The 19,966-nt window shown below is 43.9% G+C and overlaps 2 protein-coding genes across 2 annotated transcripts in view; both read right to left on the reverse strand.

The window, feature by feature from the left end:
- LOC127600853 (F-actin-uncapping protein LRRC16A-like) overlaps nucleotides 1-19,966 on the reverse strand; it is a 692,893-nt gene that overhangs the window by 250,322 nt on the left and 422,605 nt on the right. The window lies entirely within an intron of this gene.
- mboat1 (membrane bound O-acyltransferase domain containing 1) lies at nucleotides 192-19,232 on the reverse strand. Its single transcript, XM_052065759.1, has 13 exons — nucleotides 18,905-19,232; nucleotides 18,337-18,482; nucleotides 15,533-15,610; nucleotides 13,025-13,120; nucleotides 10,814-10,869; nucleotides 10,592-10,646; nucleotides 9,158-9,347; nucleotides 7,949-8,141; nucleotides 3,630-3,733; nucleotides 3,474-3,538; nucleotides 2,996-3,128; nucleotides 2,765-2,916; nucleotides 192-1,891 (listed from the first exon to the last, which is right to left on the reverse strand). The coding sequence occupies exons 1-13, from the start codon at nucleotides 18,998-19,000 to the stop codon at nucleotides 1,741-1,743; spliced, it is 1,515 nt and encodes a 504-aa protein (XP_051921719.1). The 5' UTR covers nucleotides 19,001-19,232; the 3' UTR covers nucleotides 192-1,740.

The raw sequence follows: 19,966 nt of genomic DNA on the forward strand, positions 1-19,966 counted from the left end.
AGGGCTTTAAAGATGGGCAGCGAGGAGGCTTGCCGAATGTTCAGTGGGAGGTCATTCCAGAGAGAGGGACCAGCAACAGAAAAGACTCGATCCCCTCTGAGCCTCAGTTTAGGTCTTGGTACCTCTAACAAAAACTGGTCAAAGTGTCTCAAAGTGTTCATGTTGCTAGGAAGAACACAAGCAAGTCCGTGTTTCTATTAAAGCTATTTATTGTTTGTACGACTTAAAACACATTTGTTCCAAAATTCAAGTTGTCACGAAGCTTTATTTGTTACATTTCACACAATTTTAAAAAATCTATACAGTATAGTTAAAAAAAAGAAAAGAATGAAGTCATGCACATTCATGGTATATTTGATCTCGTATACAAAAAAGTTAATAAAAATCACACAGATTACATTGTTAAAATCCAGCCATACTGTGCACTGACTCTTATTACTCCATTGAAAAGAAGCACACACAATAACACATTTGTGCATAAGAACTTCAAATAGGGCTTTACTCCCTCAGGCAACATTTTTTGAAGCAACACTTGTGCTTTATTTTCTCTCTGTATTAAAACATTGTGAGTTGATAATAAATATATAATCAATTCCTGCCATCTTTAACTAAAAATAAATCTGTAAACATTTGTGAATTCAAAATGTATTCTTTTACCTGTGCTGATGTCTTCAGAATTAAACGCTGACCTTAATACACGTTAATTCTAATGTACACTCAAAATGGAAGCCATAGCTTGATAGTAACCTTTCTCACAACAGACATGTTTTTCCATTTAAAAGTCAAAATGTGAATACAAACATGCCACAGGGGAGAGATGTTTGGAATCCGTTGGGGAAATACAACACCTACAGTATTTTCATCCCATGAGAACACCAATAAATTAAGTTAATTGTGACACAATACCCAACACACCCCGTGATATCATGAAACTGGATTGGTTTTTTAAATGAGTTTTCATCTGTAGTCATTGTGTAAAGCTACATTTTCTGGTACATTCTTATGATTTAAACATGATAACAATTCAAATTTTGTATGGATTACAGATGTGCTTGAGATCAGATGTATTTCACTTTTCAGTACATTTTCATTGAATCAATATTGAAGTTGTTTTTTCCTGTATTGAAGTGTTACAGTTACTGTTCAAATTTTGCATCATGTTAGTGTCTTACAATCCTATAAAATGATCGCAAGGCCCTGCTTCAAATAAAGCTATAGATTGGGCATTCATCACCATTTGCTTTTTATGTATAATGTATTTATTTTAATCATCATGCTAAATTTATATTAAACGGCCTCACTTGTTTGGTTTGGGACACACCAACACACACGCTAACGCACCAGGGAGTGTCTGGTAACAGTGTGTAATAGAGCTCCAGCCACACAACAGCAGTCTTTGTGTGCCATCACAGCCACAGTGCGCATAGTTGTCCTCTAGTGTCTTGCTTGTGAGTATGTCTTGTGGTATTTGAGTCGAGTGCGCGCGCAAACGAGTGCGTGTCTGTGTGTGTGTGTGTGTGAGGGTGTATCTACACTTTCCCACTGCGCTGGCCTGACTCCCACCCAGAGCCTCCGGTGTAGTCCATGCCGTGGACACCTTCTGCCAGATTCATTGGCAACACAATTCTGGCTCATGATGTCCACTCAATGACGAGATTGTCTTAAAAGAATAAATAACACACAAGTGTACTTTCCTCATACTGGTTAGCCTGGAAGCCTTTCAGGGATGCAGAGGAAGCTTCAGTGTGTTTTGTCATTGTTGTTACGGTGGACAGAAAGACACTGGTTTGAGGGCGTGCGTGTGGCGGCTGAGGAGACTTTGCTTGTGAGTTTGGGACACAGGACAATCGTAGCCAGGATGCCGAGGATGTGCATGTGGAAGTACATGGACCTGGAACACAGCAGAGTATGTCATAATGGGAATAGTTGCGTCTGATGGGGCTTCTCAAATTATGTTTTTTTTTTCATGCTGTATAGTGATCATTGGCGCCCCCATGAAGACTCTGTAACTTCCGCTACAACACTTGCTAAATTTAGCTCCTCCAAGGCATTTGAATATCTCTATCAGGTTGGATGAAATCACCATACGTCTGTTACACCAATTACTAAATCAGCCAGGGCTTTGCTGCCATATTGAGACATCTTACAGAAAGTACAAAAATAAAATGTTACTGCCCGCACAGTGCATCATTTTTAAATTATTATGGGAAAATGGCCATCCTGCAGCGGATTAATTCTGCATTAGTAGAATCATTCATTCATTCATTCATCTTCCAAGCCGCTTGATCCTTACTAGGTTCGCGGGGGGTGCTGGAGCCTATCCCAGCTGTCTTCAGGCAGTAGGCGGGGGACACCCTGAATCGGTTGCCAGCCAATCGCAGGGCACACAGAAACAAACAACCATTCGCACTCACACTCACACCTAGGGACAATTTAGAGTGTTCAATCAGCCTGCCACGCATGTTTTTGGAATGTGGGAGGAAACCGGAGCACCCGGAGAAAACCCACGCAGGCCCGGGGAGAACATGCAAACTCCACACAGGGAGGCCGGAGCTGGAATCGAACCCGGCACCTCTGCACTGTGAAGCCGACGTGCTAACCACTGGACTACCGGGCCGCCTCTAGTAGAATCATTGTACCAGAATTTGACCAAAGTAAGGGTGATTGTAAACATTTCATCACAGATGCTGCAGCCTTTTTATCTCGCGTGAACACTATTGTCATGTTAGAGCCCCATCTAATAATGATGATGGATTGAAGGTACCTGTAGTAGACCATGGTGGATTCAGTTGCCAAGAGTAGAAAGGGCATGACAGTGTAGCAGATGGCCATCTGGGTGGAAGCCCACGTCAAGATGTCGTAACCCAGCTTTAAACCTCTGGAGCCCAGAAAGTACGGACGGAACGATTTTCGTACCTAGTGGACAAAGTTGGATGGAAATTTACAAGTACAGTAGTTTAATTTTGGAATATTTGTCATCGTTTACAAAACTCACAGCTCGCGCTGCCAGCGTCATGAGGATGCCGGTGAAGAAGGTGAAATAGTATCCTGGGTAAACGCCGTGCCACAACGCAGACAAGATGAAGGTCAGGACTAAGCGGTGACGCGGCACTCGGTCGTAGCACACCCTGGCGAATGTTGGGAGTGGGGGTTGTAACATTACTTATTATGTATGAATACAATTGATCTCACAAAAGCAGAGGGATCGCATTTATGCCCGTGTATATTGTTGGAAGCTCCGTTTGTATGTGTTGCTGCTCCATGTGTTTTGAAATAAAAGTTGGTTAAAGGTTTAACTGTAACAACGTCACATGGTTAGGGAGAACATTTTGGTGTTCAAATATTCCATATTCACTTTAGGGGAAAGCAATCGAAAAAAAAAGTATTTTTATCCTGTCTTTCTGTAGAGCAGATTTTCACCTATCATGAGTGGAAGTATCCAACGCAATAAAACATGGATTCACTGTATTTACATTTTAAGCCAATTTCCAGTTTGTATGTTCCAGTTGTCGATGAAAGTCTTGAAGCTGGTTGCTGTCTGAAATAGATAAACAATCAAATGAAATTGATTAGTTATTCAAATCTGTCTGCCGGCACACGAATTCCAAAGTGAAGGACATGGAAAACACCTCAACCCCCACGGCGTTCAGGTTGCTGAGGAGGCTCCAGGAAGCTTTTCCATTTTCATCCATCCCTGAGAATCCAAACCCAGCAGCGTTGCTGATGGCATCACCTAAGATGATCGAAGAACAAACATATTATTTGAAATTACAGCTGCAAACTGCACTGAATGACTTGATCACACCCCCAAACTTGTCAGGATGTGTGGAAGAGATGTGCAGGAGGCAGGATTTACGATGAGAGTACCGAAACAGTCAATAACATGCAATGATTAAAAACTACAATATATAATATATAGTGTTTCCCATTTGTCAGCTATATGTGATTCCAATTTACAATCAGTGAAACATCTATAACAAGTTTGAAGAAACTACCGTAAAACTCAACCTAAATGGGCAGTCTGTGGGTCTTTTTAGGATATGGGTTCTTGAAATGACTCACGATTGACACGTCAATCAAATGTCAAACTGTCATTCTGGCAGAAAAACAAGCATCAGAGGCATAAGGGACTTTCCTTTAAGTGATGATCTTGTGTGTGAAACCTTGTCTGTGGATTTTCAAAGGTAACATTTTATGTAACTCGGCCTAAAATTTGCTCAGATGGAACGTATTTAGAAATCATTAAAATATTAACATCTTTGTTAGCGAGTGTGTGAATGACAGAGGACAGCATGAGCTGCGTGAGCAACGGGCCAGAAGTGCCAGAAAAAGAGCCGGCAAATCAGGCAGTAACCCCAAACCTAAATTATCTCCCATCCAACTGACGCCATATGCATACATATACAGTACATACACATTTACAGCTATGAAAACTATTTTTTAAAAAGCGTGTACACATTTCTGAGCTGCTCCTGAACGCGTCATCCACAATAGCGCGCGCACACGAGATGACACACATGTTGATGATTGGACGTTCGGTCCACAAGGACGCTGGTCCGGACGGCAGAGCTCATCTCCAACGAAGCTCCCTTGTAAGTTGAATCAAACTGTTACACGTTAATTATGTGGGTAATTTATCACAAATGAATCGATAACGTTGAGACTAGCCGGAAAGAAAATTCAATCTTAGTACGATATGCTTGTCCTCAATTTGCTCACTGCGCGTTTATATATCCATCCATCCATCCATCTTCTACCGCTTATCCGGGGCCGGGTCGCGGGGGCAACAGCTTTAGCAGGGAAGCCCAGACTTCCCTCTCCCTAGCTACTTCTTCCAGCTCTCCCCGGGGGATCCCGAGGCGTTCCCAGGCCAGCTGGGTGACATGGTCTCTCCAGCGTGTCCTTGGTCTTCCTCGGGGTCTCCTTCCGGTGGGACATGCCCGGAACACCTCACCAGGGAGGCGTTCAGGAGGCATCCGAATCAGATGCCCAAACCACCTCATCTGGCTCCTCTCGATGTGGAGGAGAAGCGGCTCGACTCGGAGCCCCTCCCGGATGACCGAGCTTCTCACCTTATCTCTAAGGGAGAGCCCGGACACCCTGCGGAGAAAACTCATTTCGGCCGCTTCTATCCGGGATCTCGTTCTTTCGGTCACGACCCATAGCTCGTGACCATAGATGAGGGTTGGAACGTAGATCGACCGGTAAATTGAGAGCTTCGCCCTTTGGCTCAGCTCCTTCTTCACTACGACAGACCGATACAATGTCCGCATCACAGCAGACGCTGCACCGATCCGCCTGTCGATCTCTCGCTCCCTCCTGCCCTCACTCGTGAACAAGACCCCAAGATACTTAAACTCCTCCACTTGGGGCAAGATCTCCCCCCCGACCCGGAAGGGGCATTCCACCCTTTTCCGACTGAGGACCATGGTTTCAGATTTGGAGGTGCTGATTTTCATCCCAACCGCTTCACACTCGGCTGCAAAACGCTCCAGTGAGAGTTGGAGAGCCCCGTTTGAAGGAGCCAACAGCACCACATCATCTGCAAAAAGCAGGGATGTAATACTGAGGCCCCCAAAACGGACCCCCTCAACGCTTCGGCTGCGCCTAGAAATTCTGTCCATAAAGGTTATGAACAGAATCGGCGACAAAGGGCAGCCTTGGCGGAGTCCTACCCCCATTGGAAACGATTCCGACTTACTGCCGGCAATGCGAACCAAACTCTGACATCGGTGGTATAGTGACCGAACAGCCCGTATCAGGGGGTTCGGTACCCCATACCCACGAAGCACCCCCCACAGAACTCCCCGAGGGACACGGTCAAACGCCTTCTCCAAGTCCACAAAACACATGTAGACTGGTTGGGCGAATTCCCACATACCCTCGAGGACCCTGCTAAGGGTGTAGAGCTGGTCCACTGTTCCACGGCCGGGACGAAAACCACACTGCTCCTCCTCAATCTGAGGCTTGACTTCCTGACGGACCCTCCTCTCCAGCACCCCTGAATAGACCTTACAAGGGAGGCTGAGGAGTGTGATCCCTCTATAGTTGGAACACACCCTCCGGTCCCCCTTTTTAAAAAGAGGGACTACCACCCCGGTCTGCCAATCCAGAGGCACTCTCCCTGTTGACCATGCGATGTTGCAGAGACGTGTCAACCAGGACAGCCCCACAACATCCAGAGCCTTGAGGAACTCCGGGCGGATCTCATCCACCCCTGGGGCCTTGCCACCGAGGAGCTTTTTAACCACATCGGTGACTTCAGCCACAGAGATAGGAGAGCCCACCTCAGAGTCCCCAGGCTCTGCTTCCTCCAAGGAAGACGTGTTGGTGGAGTTGAGGAGGTCTTCGAAGTACTCTGCCCACCGGTTCACAACGTCCCGAGTCGAAGTCAGCAGCGCCCCATCCCCACTGTACACAGTGTTAGTGGTGCACTGCTTCCCCCTCCTGAGACGTCGTATGGTGGACCAGAATTTCCTCGAAGCTGTCCGGAAGTCGGCTTCCATGGCCTCACCAAACTCTTCCCACGCTCGGGTTTTTGCCTCGGCGACCACCGAAGCCGCGTTCCGCTTGGCCAGTCGATACCCGTCAGCTGCCTCCGGGGTCCCACAGGCCATAAAGGCTCGATAGGACTCCTTCTTCAGCTTGACGGCATCCCTTACTGCTCGTGTCCACCAGCGAGTACGGGGGTTGCCGCCACGACAGGCACCAACCACCTTACAGCCACAACTCAGATTGGCCGCCTCAACAATAGAGGCATGGAACATGGTCCACTCGGGCTCAATGTCCCCCGCCTCCCCCGGAACATGGGAAAAGCTCTGTCGAAGGTGGGAGTTGAAACTCTTTCTGACAGGGGATTCCGCCAGACGCTCCCAACAAACCCTCACAATACGTTTGGGTCTGCCAGGACGGACCGGCATTTTCCCCCACCATCTGAGCCTACTCACCACCAGGTGGTGATCAGTTGACAGCTCCGCCCCTCTCTTCACCCGAGTGTCCAGAACATGCGGCCGCAAATCCGATGATACAACTACAAAGTCGATCATCGAACTGCGGCCAAGGGTGTCCTGGTGCCAAGTGCACATATGGACACCCTTATGCTTGAACAAGGTGTTTGTTATGGACAATCCGTGGCGAGCACAGAAGTCCAATAACAAAACACCACTCGAGTTCTGATCGGGGGGGCCGTTCCTCCCAATCACGCCCCTCCAGGTCTCACTGTCGTTGCCCACGTGAGCATTGAAGTCCCCCAGCAGAACAAGGGAGTCCCCAGCAGGAGTACTCTCCAGCACACCCTCCAAGGACTCCAAAAAGGGTGGGTATGCTGAGCTGCTGTTTGGTGCATATGCACAAACAACAGTCAGGACCCGTCCACCCACCCGAAGGCGGAGGCAGGCAACCCTCTCGTCTACTGGTGTGAACCCCAATGTACAGGCACTGAGCCGGGGGGCAATGAGTATGCCCACACCTGCTCTGCGCCTCTCACCGTGAGCAACTCCAGAGTGGAAGAGAGTCCAGCCCCTCTCGAGAGAAATGGTACCAGAACCCAGGCTGTGTGTGGAGGCAAGTCCGACTACATCCAGTCGGAAATTCTCTGCCTCACACACCAGCTCGGGCTCCTTCCCTGCCAGAGAGGTGACATTCCATGTCCCAAGAGCTAGCTTCTGCAGCCGAGAATCGGACCGCCAGGGTCCCCGCCTTTGGCTGCCGCCCAGCTCACATTACACCCAACCCCTTTGGCCCCTCTCATGGGTGGTGAGCCCATGGGAAGGGGGACCCACGTTGCCTCTTCGGGCTGTGCCCGGCCGGGCAACGTTATATATAACGGCCACAAATACGAATTTTGGACATGCGTTGTAGTTATATTGTTTACACACACACAAACAAAATGTCCATCTGCCCCTGCGAAGGACTCCGCACATCCCTGCACCCCAACAATGTTGCTCACCTAATGTCCAAGCAAAGTAGAATTTGATTCTTGCAGCTTGAATGGAAAATAATGCGTAGGTGAGACGGGTGATGAAGGGGGCGTGGTTGACAAAGTGGGGGTTGATGTTGTACTCTATCGGCAGCGACTGCGTGACGATGAGGAAGAAGATCATGCAGCCACAGCACACCAACAACTTTTGACAGACAGCATTCTGTGAAGGTGATGGACACAACACACACGAGGAAAACAGGATGATCCTACTATTTAAAAAAGAGAAAAAGAAAACAAAGAGGGCAAACAAAAGACCATTTCCTTAAAAAAAATAATGACGGAATAAAATAAACAAATACACGAATCCATCCATTTGATACCCATAGTATGGCCCAGCTGAGTACCAGTGAATCACAAATTGGCATACGATCATTCACACTCACATCTATGGGCATTTTAGAGTCTTCCATTATTAATATGCATGTTTTTGGAATCTGGTAAGAACATTTTGGCCTATGAGCTGCAGACAGGCACCCGGTGCTGCCTCGGAAAGACAAAATTGTCTTCAAGAGAGAGACATTGATTCATACAGAGAGGGAAATTAATCTGTTACTGTGTAATTTTCACGCACATGTATTAATATTAACGACATACAGTGGACTTACAAGTTCAATTCATTCAGTAACCCTGCACCTTAATTTATTCATATCAAATCAATATCCTCCATTGAAATGAACTTAATTGCCATTAATGTAACATTATTTTAAAAGAAATAAGCAGTGTGGTAAAATATAAATAGCAACAAAACAAAAGATGAAGTAAAATAGTTTTGTGAGGTGTAATTCAGCCACAAGACACACACGCACAAGGACAGTACGCCAAGAGTTTCTTTATGTCATCATAGGCCTGACATAGGGCCTCTGACGGCAGCAAAGTGTGAAAAGTCTGAGGGTACTTACCAGCCTATACGGGGTACTCGGCTCGCTTACCTGCTAACCGCTAACGTTAGCAACAGGCGTAATTAATTTGAGGTGGAGATTTTTTTTTTTTGCGTCCTCAATTAGCAAATTAACATGACTTCAGGATGATGTTGTGTTGATGGCAATGGTTTGAGATGACAATCTACACCTCGTTCAGTCACTTTCCTCTCCTTACAACGCTGCTGTATCTAGCTTATTAGGTCAGGATTTGTGATGAAAGAGAGCGACAACAGAAGATATGAAAGTAGAATCTTACCAGAGGTGATGGGTCTGGAGGTTTATGGAAGCCATTTTTGTCAGACGTGCTGGCGCTTCGCCTGAGACTGCCACTGATGTGTGTGCCCTCAATAAAGTCAATGTAGTCCTTGTAGTTATTAAAGGGACCCACCAACACGCTCAGAAAGTTGAGATTGTAACTCAGGTACTCGATAAGAGATGGTCTTGCACTGCAAAGAGATCAGGAGAGGGGGTGGGGGGACAATGTGATCGCTTTGGGTGTATTTGAGGGCATGCTATTTGGATTCAATCATTTCTAAGATTAAAGCAGAGTTCATAATTGTGTGAGTTTGCAAATGACAATATGTGACTGTAAAACAAAGAAATACATGATTTCTTCTGATTGAACGTTGAGATGAGTTGTAGAGGAAATTGATCCACAGCAGAAAGGCTACAATTTTGAAATGGATATGAAACCCAAACTTATAAACATTGTAATCAGGTCACCAGCTTGACAATAATCAAAAATGTTTGTCTTAAATACATTCATGAGACATGTTTGGAATGATCTATCGTCATGTAATCTTTCCCATGCTAAATGATGCAATTTTCTCAGTTGGCGGCATGCTGTTCACATGAACAAACTATTCACCGTAGCTGCATGTCCTTGTCCTTGCACTTCTTAGCTAAAGGGAGAGAGAGAGTAATTTATTCTTAAATTAGGTTCAGAAATGTGTCAAATTTTAATTAAATGCCATTTAAATTCAAGTAAGTTGTGCGTCTCTTGATACCTGCAATTTCAATGTTGGGACAGGTTTGGAATAGGTCGGGCATGGCAAAACGTATCTTGTTTGTGAAATTCCACTTATGCACCAGCTGAAGTCGCTTTTCCATTCGAGGTTTGCAAATGGAAGCCGCTGATTGAAGTGAATGGACCCAGAGAGCGGTGCGTACACTTGTGGTAATTTTTACCGCAAGCTTCACAATTTTATCCATTGGCACATGTGAAATTGTGCAATGTAAATATAGTTGAGTATCGAAAAACAATTATGTGCACTGTGTATACTGCATCTTTATGACTTGGCGGTGGGCAGCTCTGTCTCGCTAGCGGTAAAACCAGGAAATTATCGTGTGCAGCAGCGTTCTTTGCATACATCTGTTGGCGAATCAGATGACAATGATATCACGGTCCAACTCGGCCTGGATTTCAGAACCATGTTAAAGTGGGATCTGAAGAGCTTTTTCATTGTAACCACACAGCCCCAAAAAGTGTCATGGAAAAGCGACCACTCAGGACGGAGCAAGGCCATGTGTACAATAGAAAAAGTGGCTTCAGAGCTGTTTTTCTTGAACCATTTGCTTCTTTAAATGCCAGTGAAAAAAGCACAACCCCAACTCTTCCCTACCTCCTTTCCACCAATATTGGAGTTAAAAAGATGAACTAGGCCAATGCAGTAACTACATGCAAACTTACGTTATTGCCAGTAGCTTCTGTTCCGAGGTCAGTTCTTCAGCTTTCTTACACATACCTGGAAATAAAAAAATAAAATAAAAAGGTTTATCATCTTAGTGTTGTTGCTTCAAACGTGACTCTTTTCAACATCCCACAACCATTCGGCTCTTTTAATTCCACTAATAAACGTCACATACATGATGTGTACGTGTGTGTCCATATGCATTGTGAGTGTTTTCTTACCGTCATGGAGCTGGAATGCAAGTGAGGTAATCTTCTGGGTAACTACCATCAGTGGCCTGATCAGAAAATGTTACTTAATATTGTACATGTATGTACATACAATGAGCTATATGACAAACCTTTCATTACTTCTCTTTTTTTGTTCGACACTTTAGATGCAGTTCAAATATGACATAAATATATAGTCCAGCAGCATTAATGTAATCGGAGAAGAAAATCAGTGCTAGCAATAAACAGTTAGTCGTTGACTGTAGATGGACATTTTCAGGCTGAAAGCTAATGTGACCACTATAAACTGTCTCTCAGTCTTGTGACGCATTACAAGCAACATTGAACATCAAGGTGATGCCCAGACAAAGCAAAGAATGGAAACCTAACATGATATGTGTTAAATCACAATTATTTAATCATAACGTTGTGCGGCAGGAATGTCCTGTACGGTCTCTACATGATCATCCGGGAGTTCAAATTTTGAAAAAAACTGCCTGAATGCCGATCACAGTTCTGGTGCTTGTCCCCAAAGTCATGTGGAGTGATGAGAGACTGCCGACAAACTCATCACCATGAATACCGAGCTGACTAGCAGAGTCAGCTGACATACGTTTAGAAATGTAACTTGGCTCAGCAAATGCCTTGTTCTCTTCTCATTTCCAGCATAACTCCTGCGAGCAGCTACAGCATTTTCCTGAATAAGAGGTGGAAGTTCCGTGTTTGCGGGAATGATTAATGTCATTATCACTGTACTTCAAATGTATTCATTAATATTGGAGGTGGGGTACTGAAGTCGCCAATTTTAAGACTTAGGACTCGCTTGGCTAAAACATGAAAGACTCGACTTTGACTTGGCATTCATGAGACTGTTTACGTTTGACATTTAGAGTTCCACTTCGAGAAGTACAGCGTCACGTGATGTTTTGTACGCACGCATGTTACTCAACGTCGTGTTTTGGTCGCATGGGTTGTCACTTCACAGACCATTCATATTTGCAATTGTTTTTGTATCGTGGATGACAACTATGTTAAAATATTGGATTTAACGACAAATCAAAATTGGGCATCATGTCCTGCAGTGTGAACGGAACCTAAAAGACATCTAACTTCAACCGACACTAGGAAAGCCAAAGACAGGAAAGTTATGATAGCTTCAAAGTTTAGCTCACCAAAAGATGGTCAAACATTAACTTTGCTTTATGCACACGTGTTTAATTGTGAAGAAAAAGTAAACAGACTGGGGCGGCCCGGTAGTCCAGTGGTTAGCACGTCGGCTTCACAGTGCAGAGGTACCGGGTTCGATTCCAGCTCCGGCCTCCCTGTGTGGAGTTTGCATGTTCTCCCCGGGCCTGCGTGGGTTTTCTCCGGGTGCTCCGGTTTCCTCCCACATTCCAAAAATATGCATGGCAGGCTGACTGAACACTCTAAATTGTCCCTAGGTGTGAGTGTGAGTGCGAATGGTTGTTCGTCTCTGTGTGCCCTGCGATTGGCTGGCAACCGATTCAGGGTGTCCCCCGCCTACTGCCCGGAGACAGCTGGGATGGGCTCCAGCACCCCCCGCGACCCTAGTGAGGATCAAGCGGTTAGGAAGATGAATGAATGAATGAAAGTAAACAGACTGATTTGGGCTCATTAAAAAAAAAGTTTTAAAATGTATGCTATTTTAAATGCATCATGGACAGTTAACTATTGCACAAATACTGTGGGTGAAAATTGGCTAATATGTGACTCGGCAGGATTGATTTATGGCTTGTTTAAAACCAAGTTGCTTGATGTTTGCAACAGTAACTCTTGGGATTTGCTTGAACAATGGGGGGTAAAACGAGGGACTTATGATTTCCTCCAACCTCTGTTTTAACAATGAAGTGCAACTGCCCAGAGAGATAAAAAGCCCTCCCATGTAGCTTTTTTTACTAAATCTCTATTGAGTCCATCCAAAAATGCTGGTGAAGCTCATTTTAACGGCACATACACAAAGAAGTGTCTAAATTAAAGTGCCAGTTGCCAGTAGGCAGTGTGAACACCACCTGCTCCGGTAATGTTGCACACCATACACAAGCATTTCCTCATTTTAATCTGCAGCACTGTATTTACCGAAGGCTGTGTCACTGGTGACTGTGTAAGCACGCAAAGCACATTGCGGTAAAGTTAACTGATAACATGTGAAGTGAAATTACGAATGCACCGCCACAGATAAGGTGTGGCAGAGTCTTTCCTCACCCGGAGAAGTCAGTGGACAGTATCCCATATTTAAAGATGAAGACTCTGCTCACATGGCACAGAATCAGGTATCCCATCGCCACCACCATGGAATACCTTGGAGGAAAAGGAAGACGTTCTTGTGAGAGGTGCAAAATCCGGTGGGAATACATTTTCCCAAGTGTGATGATGATGAAGTGAGACCATGTTCTCATGAGAGATACATGATAATACAAAGATACAGTACCAACATACACTACAAATAGAACCAACATGCAGCAGATAAATCTAAATGCTCTCAACATAATTTTGTAAATGGGCCTTCAAATCAAAAGAAATTGGACTGCATTTTTGTTCATGTGGAAACGCTCAAATCCCAGGCAGATGCTGCTTAGAATACTGAAAATGACCTCCTGCGCGGGCCAATTAACTACAAACTAAAGATTTGTTGTCCTCCGAAGGTACAGTACATAGTAGTGCGCCACACACAGAATGTGGTTCAAGCTCAAATGAGCAAATGCTGCTACGCGTACTTTGTTGGAGCTAACATTACAAGGTCATTTAAATTGTAACAAATACTGGCCATGTGTCTAAATGTAATGACTCCTTTTGGCTAAGTGTGCACTGAATTTATCTTGAATCCTCAGTGTGCACTGGACCTGTGCAAATATAGAATTGGGTATGTTTAAGATGGGACGCCGTTTACAAGGCTCCCCACCAAGTGAACAATACAGACCAATTTCAACTCAGCCTGCAGCTCTCTCTTGCGTGTATTCCTTCATTCACAAAAGTGTCATAACAAACTGGACCTGACTTATTTGGTCTCATTCCTAAAATATGAATGTGGGTGAAAAGCCCAACGCGGGAAATTGTAGCAGGAGCTGCAAAGATTTAAACAGGCCCTTTGAACAGATGCACACACACAACATTGTTCCCCGTCTTTTGGGATTCAACAGACTGGTCTGTTAGGTTGACTTTCACCTGACATGTTTCACATTGGCGGCATGCTTTCAATCGGCAGTTTCTACACTCGGGCTGCAGTTCAACAAGGCAACAATCAAGAACATTGGAATGTGCTTTGAGTCAATGAACCACTTGGCCGCCATCACAGCTTGATTATCTGCGGTTGCATCATTGCTCTCCCATTTGTATGTATGTTGCCCGGCAGACTGGTCAATCTGGTCGGAAGACCGCTTTACCTAGTTGGCGACACAAGTCAGAAGTACAAACCTTCGTCGCTGTGATTCTTTCAGAACCTTCACTTACATACTCCTACAGACTCAGACTCCATCACAGGACAAAACATTGAATATATATAACGCAATGTAGAGTTAGTCAGCAGGTGGTATCTGATTTGGATCATCTCAAGATTTTGTGATTTAGACAGTTTGGGGGGGATTTACACAAGCCTTACTATAACCATAGCTTTTCTGGTCACTGCAGTATCTAAAGTACAGTATGCACACAGGAAACACACAAACAGATCACATCGAAATGCAACTCCTCCCACGTGACATGACTCAGCCAATCCTGTCATTTATTCCGAGTAGCTTTGCAAGTGGCAGCAGTGGGGTGTGGAAGAGATTTCTCTTCTCACTTCTCACCCAATAAACACATTTCAGGATAAACAGATGATGTAGTGCTATAAGAGAATAAAGGGGTGCCTAAAGCCGTTTTGTTGTTCATACTAGTTCAGATTTCTTACATCTAACATTTTTTATGAGGTTTTCCAAGAAGGACTGCAGTAATTCAAACTACTCACATTGATGTAATATTTGTTTATAAAAACACATACACTGATAGAATATCTCATCTTTTAAAGGGGAAGTCAACCCCTCAAAATATTTAAGAGAATATGTTCTATGTAGCCTTACTAGTCCAAACACGGCATTCTGATTAATATAGTCTTTGTGAAAATATGAGTTAAGCAGCCCAATCCAACCGTTGTCAGCCATCTCGGGGGTCGACCATTCTGCCACTTGCTGTTGACTGAAAACGACGTCATGTTGCTCGGGGCTCAAGCAATGACCAATCACGGCTCACCTGTTTTCAGAAGCTGAGCCCCAATTGGTTGTTAACTAAGCCATTTTAAATGGACAGCAAATAGCAAAAAATGATAGCCTACCCCCCAAGATGGACAAAAAACGGGTACATTTTACCGCTCGCCTCATATTCCCACAAACTAAATATCGATAATCAGATTAGCATGTTCAGGATGAGTGAAGCTACATAAAACCTGTTTTTGGTTTGACTTCCCCTTTATTTGTCAATTTTCAGGGTACTTTGGATCCACGAGTATATTTTGGATGTTCAGAACTACCGGTAGTCTACCGGTCTGCATGACACTGAGAGGTGTTTCTATTAATTTAAATTCCAAAACATCAGCAAAATAAGATTTTTGATATTGAGTTTGTACTGCACTGATAAAAAATCTCCAAACTCGTAAAAGGCATCAAACGAGCCACATGGCCAATGTTTGTATTTGAATTGAATGGAGCTCACAAACAAAAACAACATGCGGTACTTTACCTGTGTACATTGCTGATGTCAGTTTGGATGATTAGAAGGTAGTTTGCAAGCACCACCGCCAGGAGGTGAGTGGAGTACCTGCCAAGGGCACATATACAACCCCAATTACAATGAAGTTGAGACGTTGTGTTCAACATTAATAAAAACAGAATACAATGATCTGCAAACCATGTTCAATTAATTCTATACAATGCAAAGAGGGCAGCACAGTGATCGACTGGTTAGCACGCCTCACAGTACAAAGGGGCAGGCTTCGATTCAGGCTCCGGCCTTCTTGTGTGGATGGTTTGCATGTTCTCCCTAAGCCTGCGTGGGTTTTATCCGGGTACTCCAGTTTCCTCCCATATTCAAAAAACATGCATAGCAGCCTGATTGAACACTCAAAATTGTCCCTTAGTGCGAGTGTGAACGTGACAGGTTGTTTGTCTATGTGTGCCCTGCTATTGGCTGGCAACCAGTTCAGGGTGTCCCCCGCCTACTGCCCGAAGAGAGCTCAGATAAGCTCCGGCACGCCCCGTGACCCTTGTGAGGATATGCGGATTAGAAAATGGATGGATGGATAATACAAAGATAACATAATTAAACAAAGTGTATTATTTTGAAAGTGAACTTAGAATTTTATAGCTGCAACACGTTCCCCAAAACAGCTGAGACAGGGTCATGTTTACCACTGTGTTAGGTGACCTTTTATTTCAAGACCATTCAATTAACGTTTGGTAACTGATGACACTAATTGTTGAAGGTTTGTAGATGGAATTATTTCCTATTCTTGCTTGATGGGGGGCTTCAGCTGTTCAACAATCCGGGATCTCTGTTTTCATGTTTTACACTTCATAATGTATCATTTCATTTTCAATGGGAGACAGGTCAGGACTGCAGGCAAGCTAGTCTACTACCCATGCTCTTCTACAACAATGCCAAGCTGTTGCAACACGTGCAGAATCTGGTTTGGCATTGTCTTGCTGAAATAAGCAAGGGCGTCTATGAAAAAGACATTGCTTGGATGGCAGCGTATGTTTCTTCAAAACCTGTATGTACTTTTCAGAATGAATGGTGCCTTCGCAGATCCGTAAGGTACCCATGCCATCACAGATGCTGGCTTTTGAGCTTTGCATCCACAACAGTCCGGATGGTCATTTCATCTGTGGCGCAGAGGACAAGGCGTCCACAATTTCCCCCCCCAAATTCACCTGGTCAGACCATACAACACATCCACTTTGTATCAGTCGATCTTAGATTAGCTCGGGCTGGCGACTTTTCTGAATGTTGTTCAGAAATGGCTTTTAGTTGCACTTAATGTAGCGTCAAACTATATTTACTGACATCGGTTTTCTTAATCGGCAGTCATTGAATCAATCCTGTGTTCTACCGTCACGGTTTGGTTTGGCGCTGCCACAAAAAAGGACAAAATCCGACTGCAACGGACAGTTAGGACGGCAGAAAAAATCATTGGCACCGCCATACCCTCTGTTAGGGACTTGCACACCGCAAGATCCAAGACAAGAGCACGGAAAATCCTACTAGACCCCCCCGAACCCTGCCCACCATCTTTTCCAGCTACTCTCCTCTAGCAATCAACTCCCTAAACAGTAATCCAAATCTACCTGCATAGTGCCTCTTTGCAATTTTGCACAGCCCTATGGAACAGCATCACCGTTATTATCATTGTAGCTCCAGCTCTATACTCACTTGAACCACTGTCACTGATCTATATTCCACAGCACCAGACACTTTAAAGCACTCAAGAACATCTGCATAATTGCACACTCGTTGTACTACAAATACTGCGACTGGTCACTTTAAAATGGTTCAATGATTTTCTGCACCAACTGTACAACTGTTATAGTATTATATTCTACCACTGAACACAAGCTCTGTTTGAAACTTTGCACATTGTCTCACAGTTGTCATTGGGTGGCACACTTACATTATAGAATGTCCTTCCATACTTATTTGTGATGTCCTTGTTTATGATGATATGAGTGCAGCATGTACTACCGGAGACGGATTTCTTGTGTGTTCTACATACTTGGCCAAAAAAGAGGATTCTGATTCTGAAGTGTTCCTGACCCCATATGGGGATGTCTGTTTGTGATGCAGTGACGCATGAGGGATCAAAGGTCACGGGTATTCAATGATGGTTTTTGAGGTTGGCCGCTTACATGCAGTGATTTCTCCAGATTCTCGGAACCTTTTGGTATTATGGACCGTAGATGATGAAATCCCTAAATTCCTTGTAATTGTATATTGAGGAATATTGTCCTTGTTTCACTATTTTCTCAACCAATGGTTCACAAAGCGGTGAACCTCACCCCATCTTTGCTTGTGAATTACAATTCAATGCAATTCAGGGAAGCTCCTTTTATACCCAATCATGGCACCCACCTGTTCCCAGTTAGCCGTGTTCATCTGTGGGATGTTCCAAAGAGGCGTTTGATAAGCATTCCTCAACTTCTTTTTTGCCATTTGTCCTTGCTTTTTTTGGAACCTATTCCAGCCATAAAATACTAAGTAAATGATAATTTGGTTAAAGTAATAAATTTGATTAATTTGAACATTAAATGTTTTATCTTTGTGGTGGATTCAATTAAATACGGGTTGATCATGATTTGAAAAACCTGGTATTCTGTTTTTATTTGTTTCACACAATGTCCTACCTTCATTGTAATTGAGTTTGTAATAAGAGCTAAAATTCATGGACACCTGTGCTGTACTTAATAGTCAATTGTTGCGGATAGTCGGGCATTTGAACTTCTTTGCAGTTCAAGTGGGTGAGCGTGGTGTGGAGGATCCTCATACCGTACCATCCAAAGCAGAAAATGATTAATGTGACGCCCAGCAGAGTGGCCACCGCGTGCCTCGCCAAGGGACTGCTGTGTTGATGACTGAGGTAGAGACGAAACCAGAAGGCAGACGACAGAGCAAACAGCTGACACGCCAAAAAGTTCACCTGAGTGACACATATTTTTTTAAATGGTAAGTTTTAAGAGAACATTTGAGTGCTGATTACGTATGTTTTCTTTCAAGAATGGCACACCTCGTGCAAATTCTAGCCGTTTAGAAGGCACAATAAACCAGTTCATCCACCTGTTGCCATTTCATACAGAAGAAAATCTAGGGCTTCCTGCGAGTACAGTATATCAGCAAGGTGTTCAACTTAACAGGTCCAGATTTAAGCACGTCATGTTTGAATAAAGTGAGAGAAAAATCATCATTATCACGGCAGTATTATTATTAGGGTTTTTTTACATTTTTGTTCAGTGGTTGTCGGCATTGATAAATCACGAGGACACGTCTTTCAAAACAATTAAGTATACATATTGTGGTGAGATTCTAATGTGACTGGGCAAAACGGTGTAGTGTTGTGCTTACCAGTGCAAGAGGAAATCCCCAATATTCACTAACAGGCAGCAGCCACTGAGAACCAGTGGTTTGAATCGCACTGTGATTGTCCATGCGCTCGCCCATCCTAAACAACAACTTGTGTGTAGACGACGCGTCTTTTTTTTGCCTTTTTCTAAACGAGGCAGTACCTACTTTTGTTAACTGAAATACATCGCTCCTCCAAAAATAGATCCCGTGACAAGTCAAACCAGTCCACAGTTTGGTGAAGTCCAAGTCAAGCACGCCCGGTATCTTGGTCCTTCCTCCTCCACCGCCCTCTGGTTCACTCCACAACTACAACTGGCATAACTGCTGGAGTCTGACAGTAGAATAAAGATGAGCAGAGCGCTACTTCCGCGCATATCTTCAAAAATAAAAGTTTGGCCGTTCGGCTGTTTGTCAACCTGTTTTAAAAACGTTGTTAACCTGAACCAAAATAATAAAACTAATGTTGAATAAAGGTCAAGGCAAAGGAAGTCTTACCAAAAGTTTTAAAAGAACGTACATTGACGACATTCAAACACATTTAGAAATCTTTAAGTGACTTCATTTGAGGAGCAACTTCCTAACTATGTACAGATATTTTTTTTCATGGACCGAATAAATGGTTTTAGTAAACAAAATATGACAATATAACGAATGCGCAATTGGTTTTCTTTTTTAAAATAATGAACTGTTTATATTTATGAAATCAACATTATATATAGTAGCAAACTATTTTGTGAGCAAAACTGTATTGATTTTTAACTAGCCGCAATGTAATTTTTACAACATTTACTGTGCAGACCTCAAAATCAAAACTCAAGACTCGTTTGTGAAAACAAATGAATAACATTCCAAATAGTTTAGACAATATTTTCTTTTAATATATTGTAAATCACATTGTTACTTATATTAATATACTTTTAACCTTATAGGCTACTCTGGTTAAGATGCCCTCCCGGTGACATGCTGGAGGGACGGGATCGCTTGGCTGGCCTGGCAAAGCCTTGGTATCCCCTGGGAAGAACTGGAAAAAGTGGCTGAAAAGAGGGAAGTCTGGATTTCCCT

Source organism: Hippocampus zosterae, chromosome 5 (genome assembly GCF_025434085.1).
Source record: "Hippocampus zosterae strain Florida chromosome 5, ASM2543408v3, whole genome shotgun sequence".
NCBI lineage: Eukaryota > Metazoa > Chordata > Actinopteri > Syngnathiformes > Syngnathidae > Hippocampus > Hippocampus zosterae.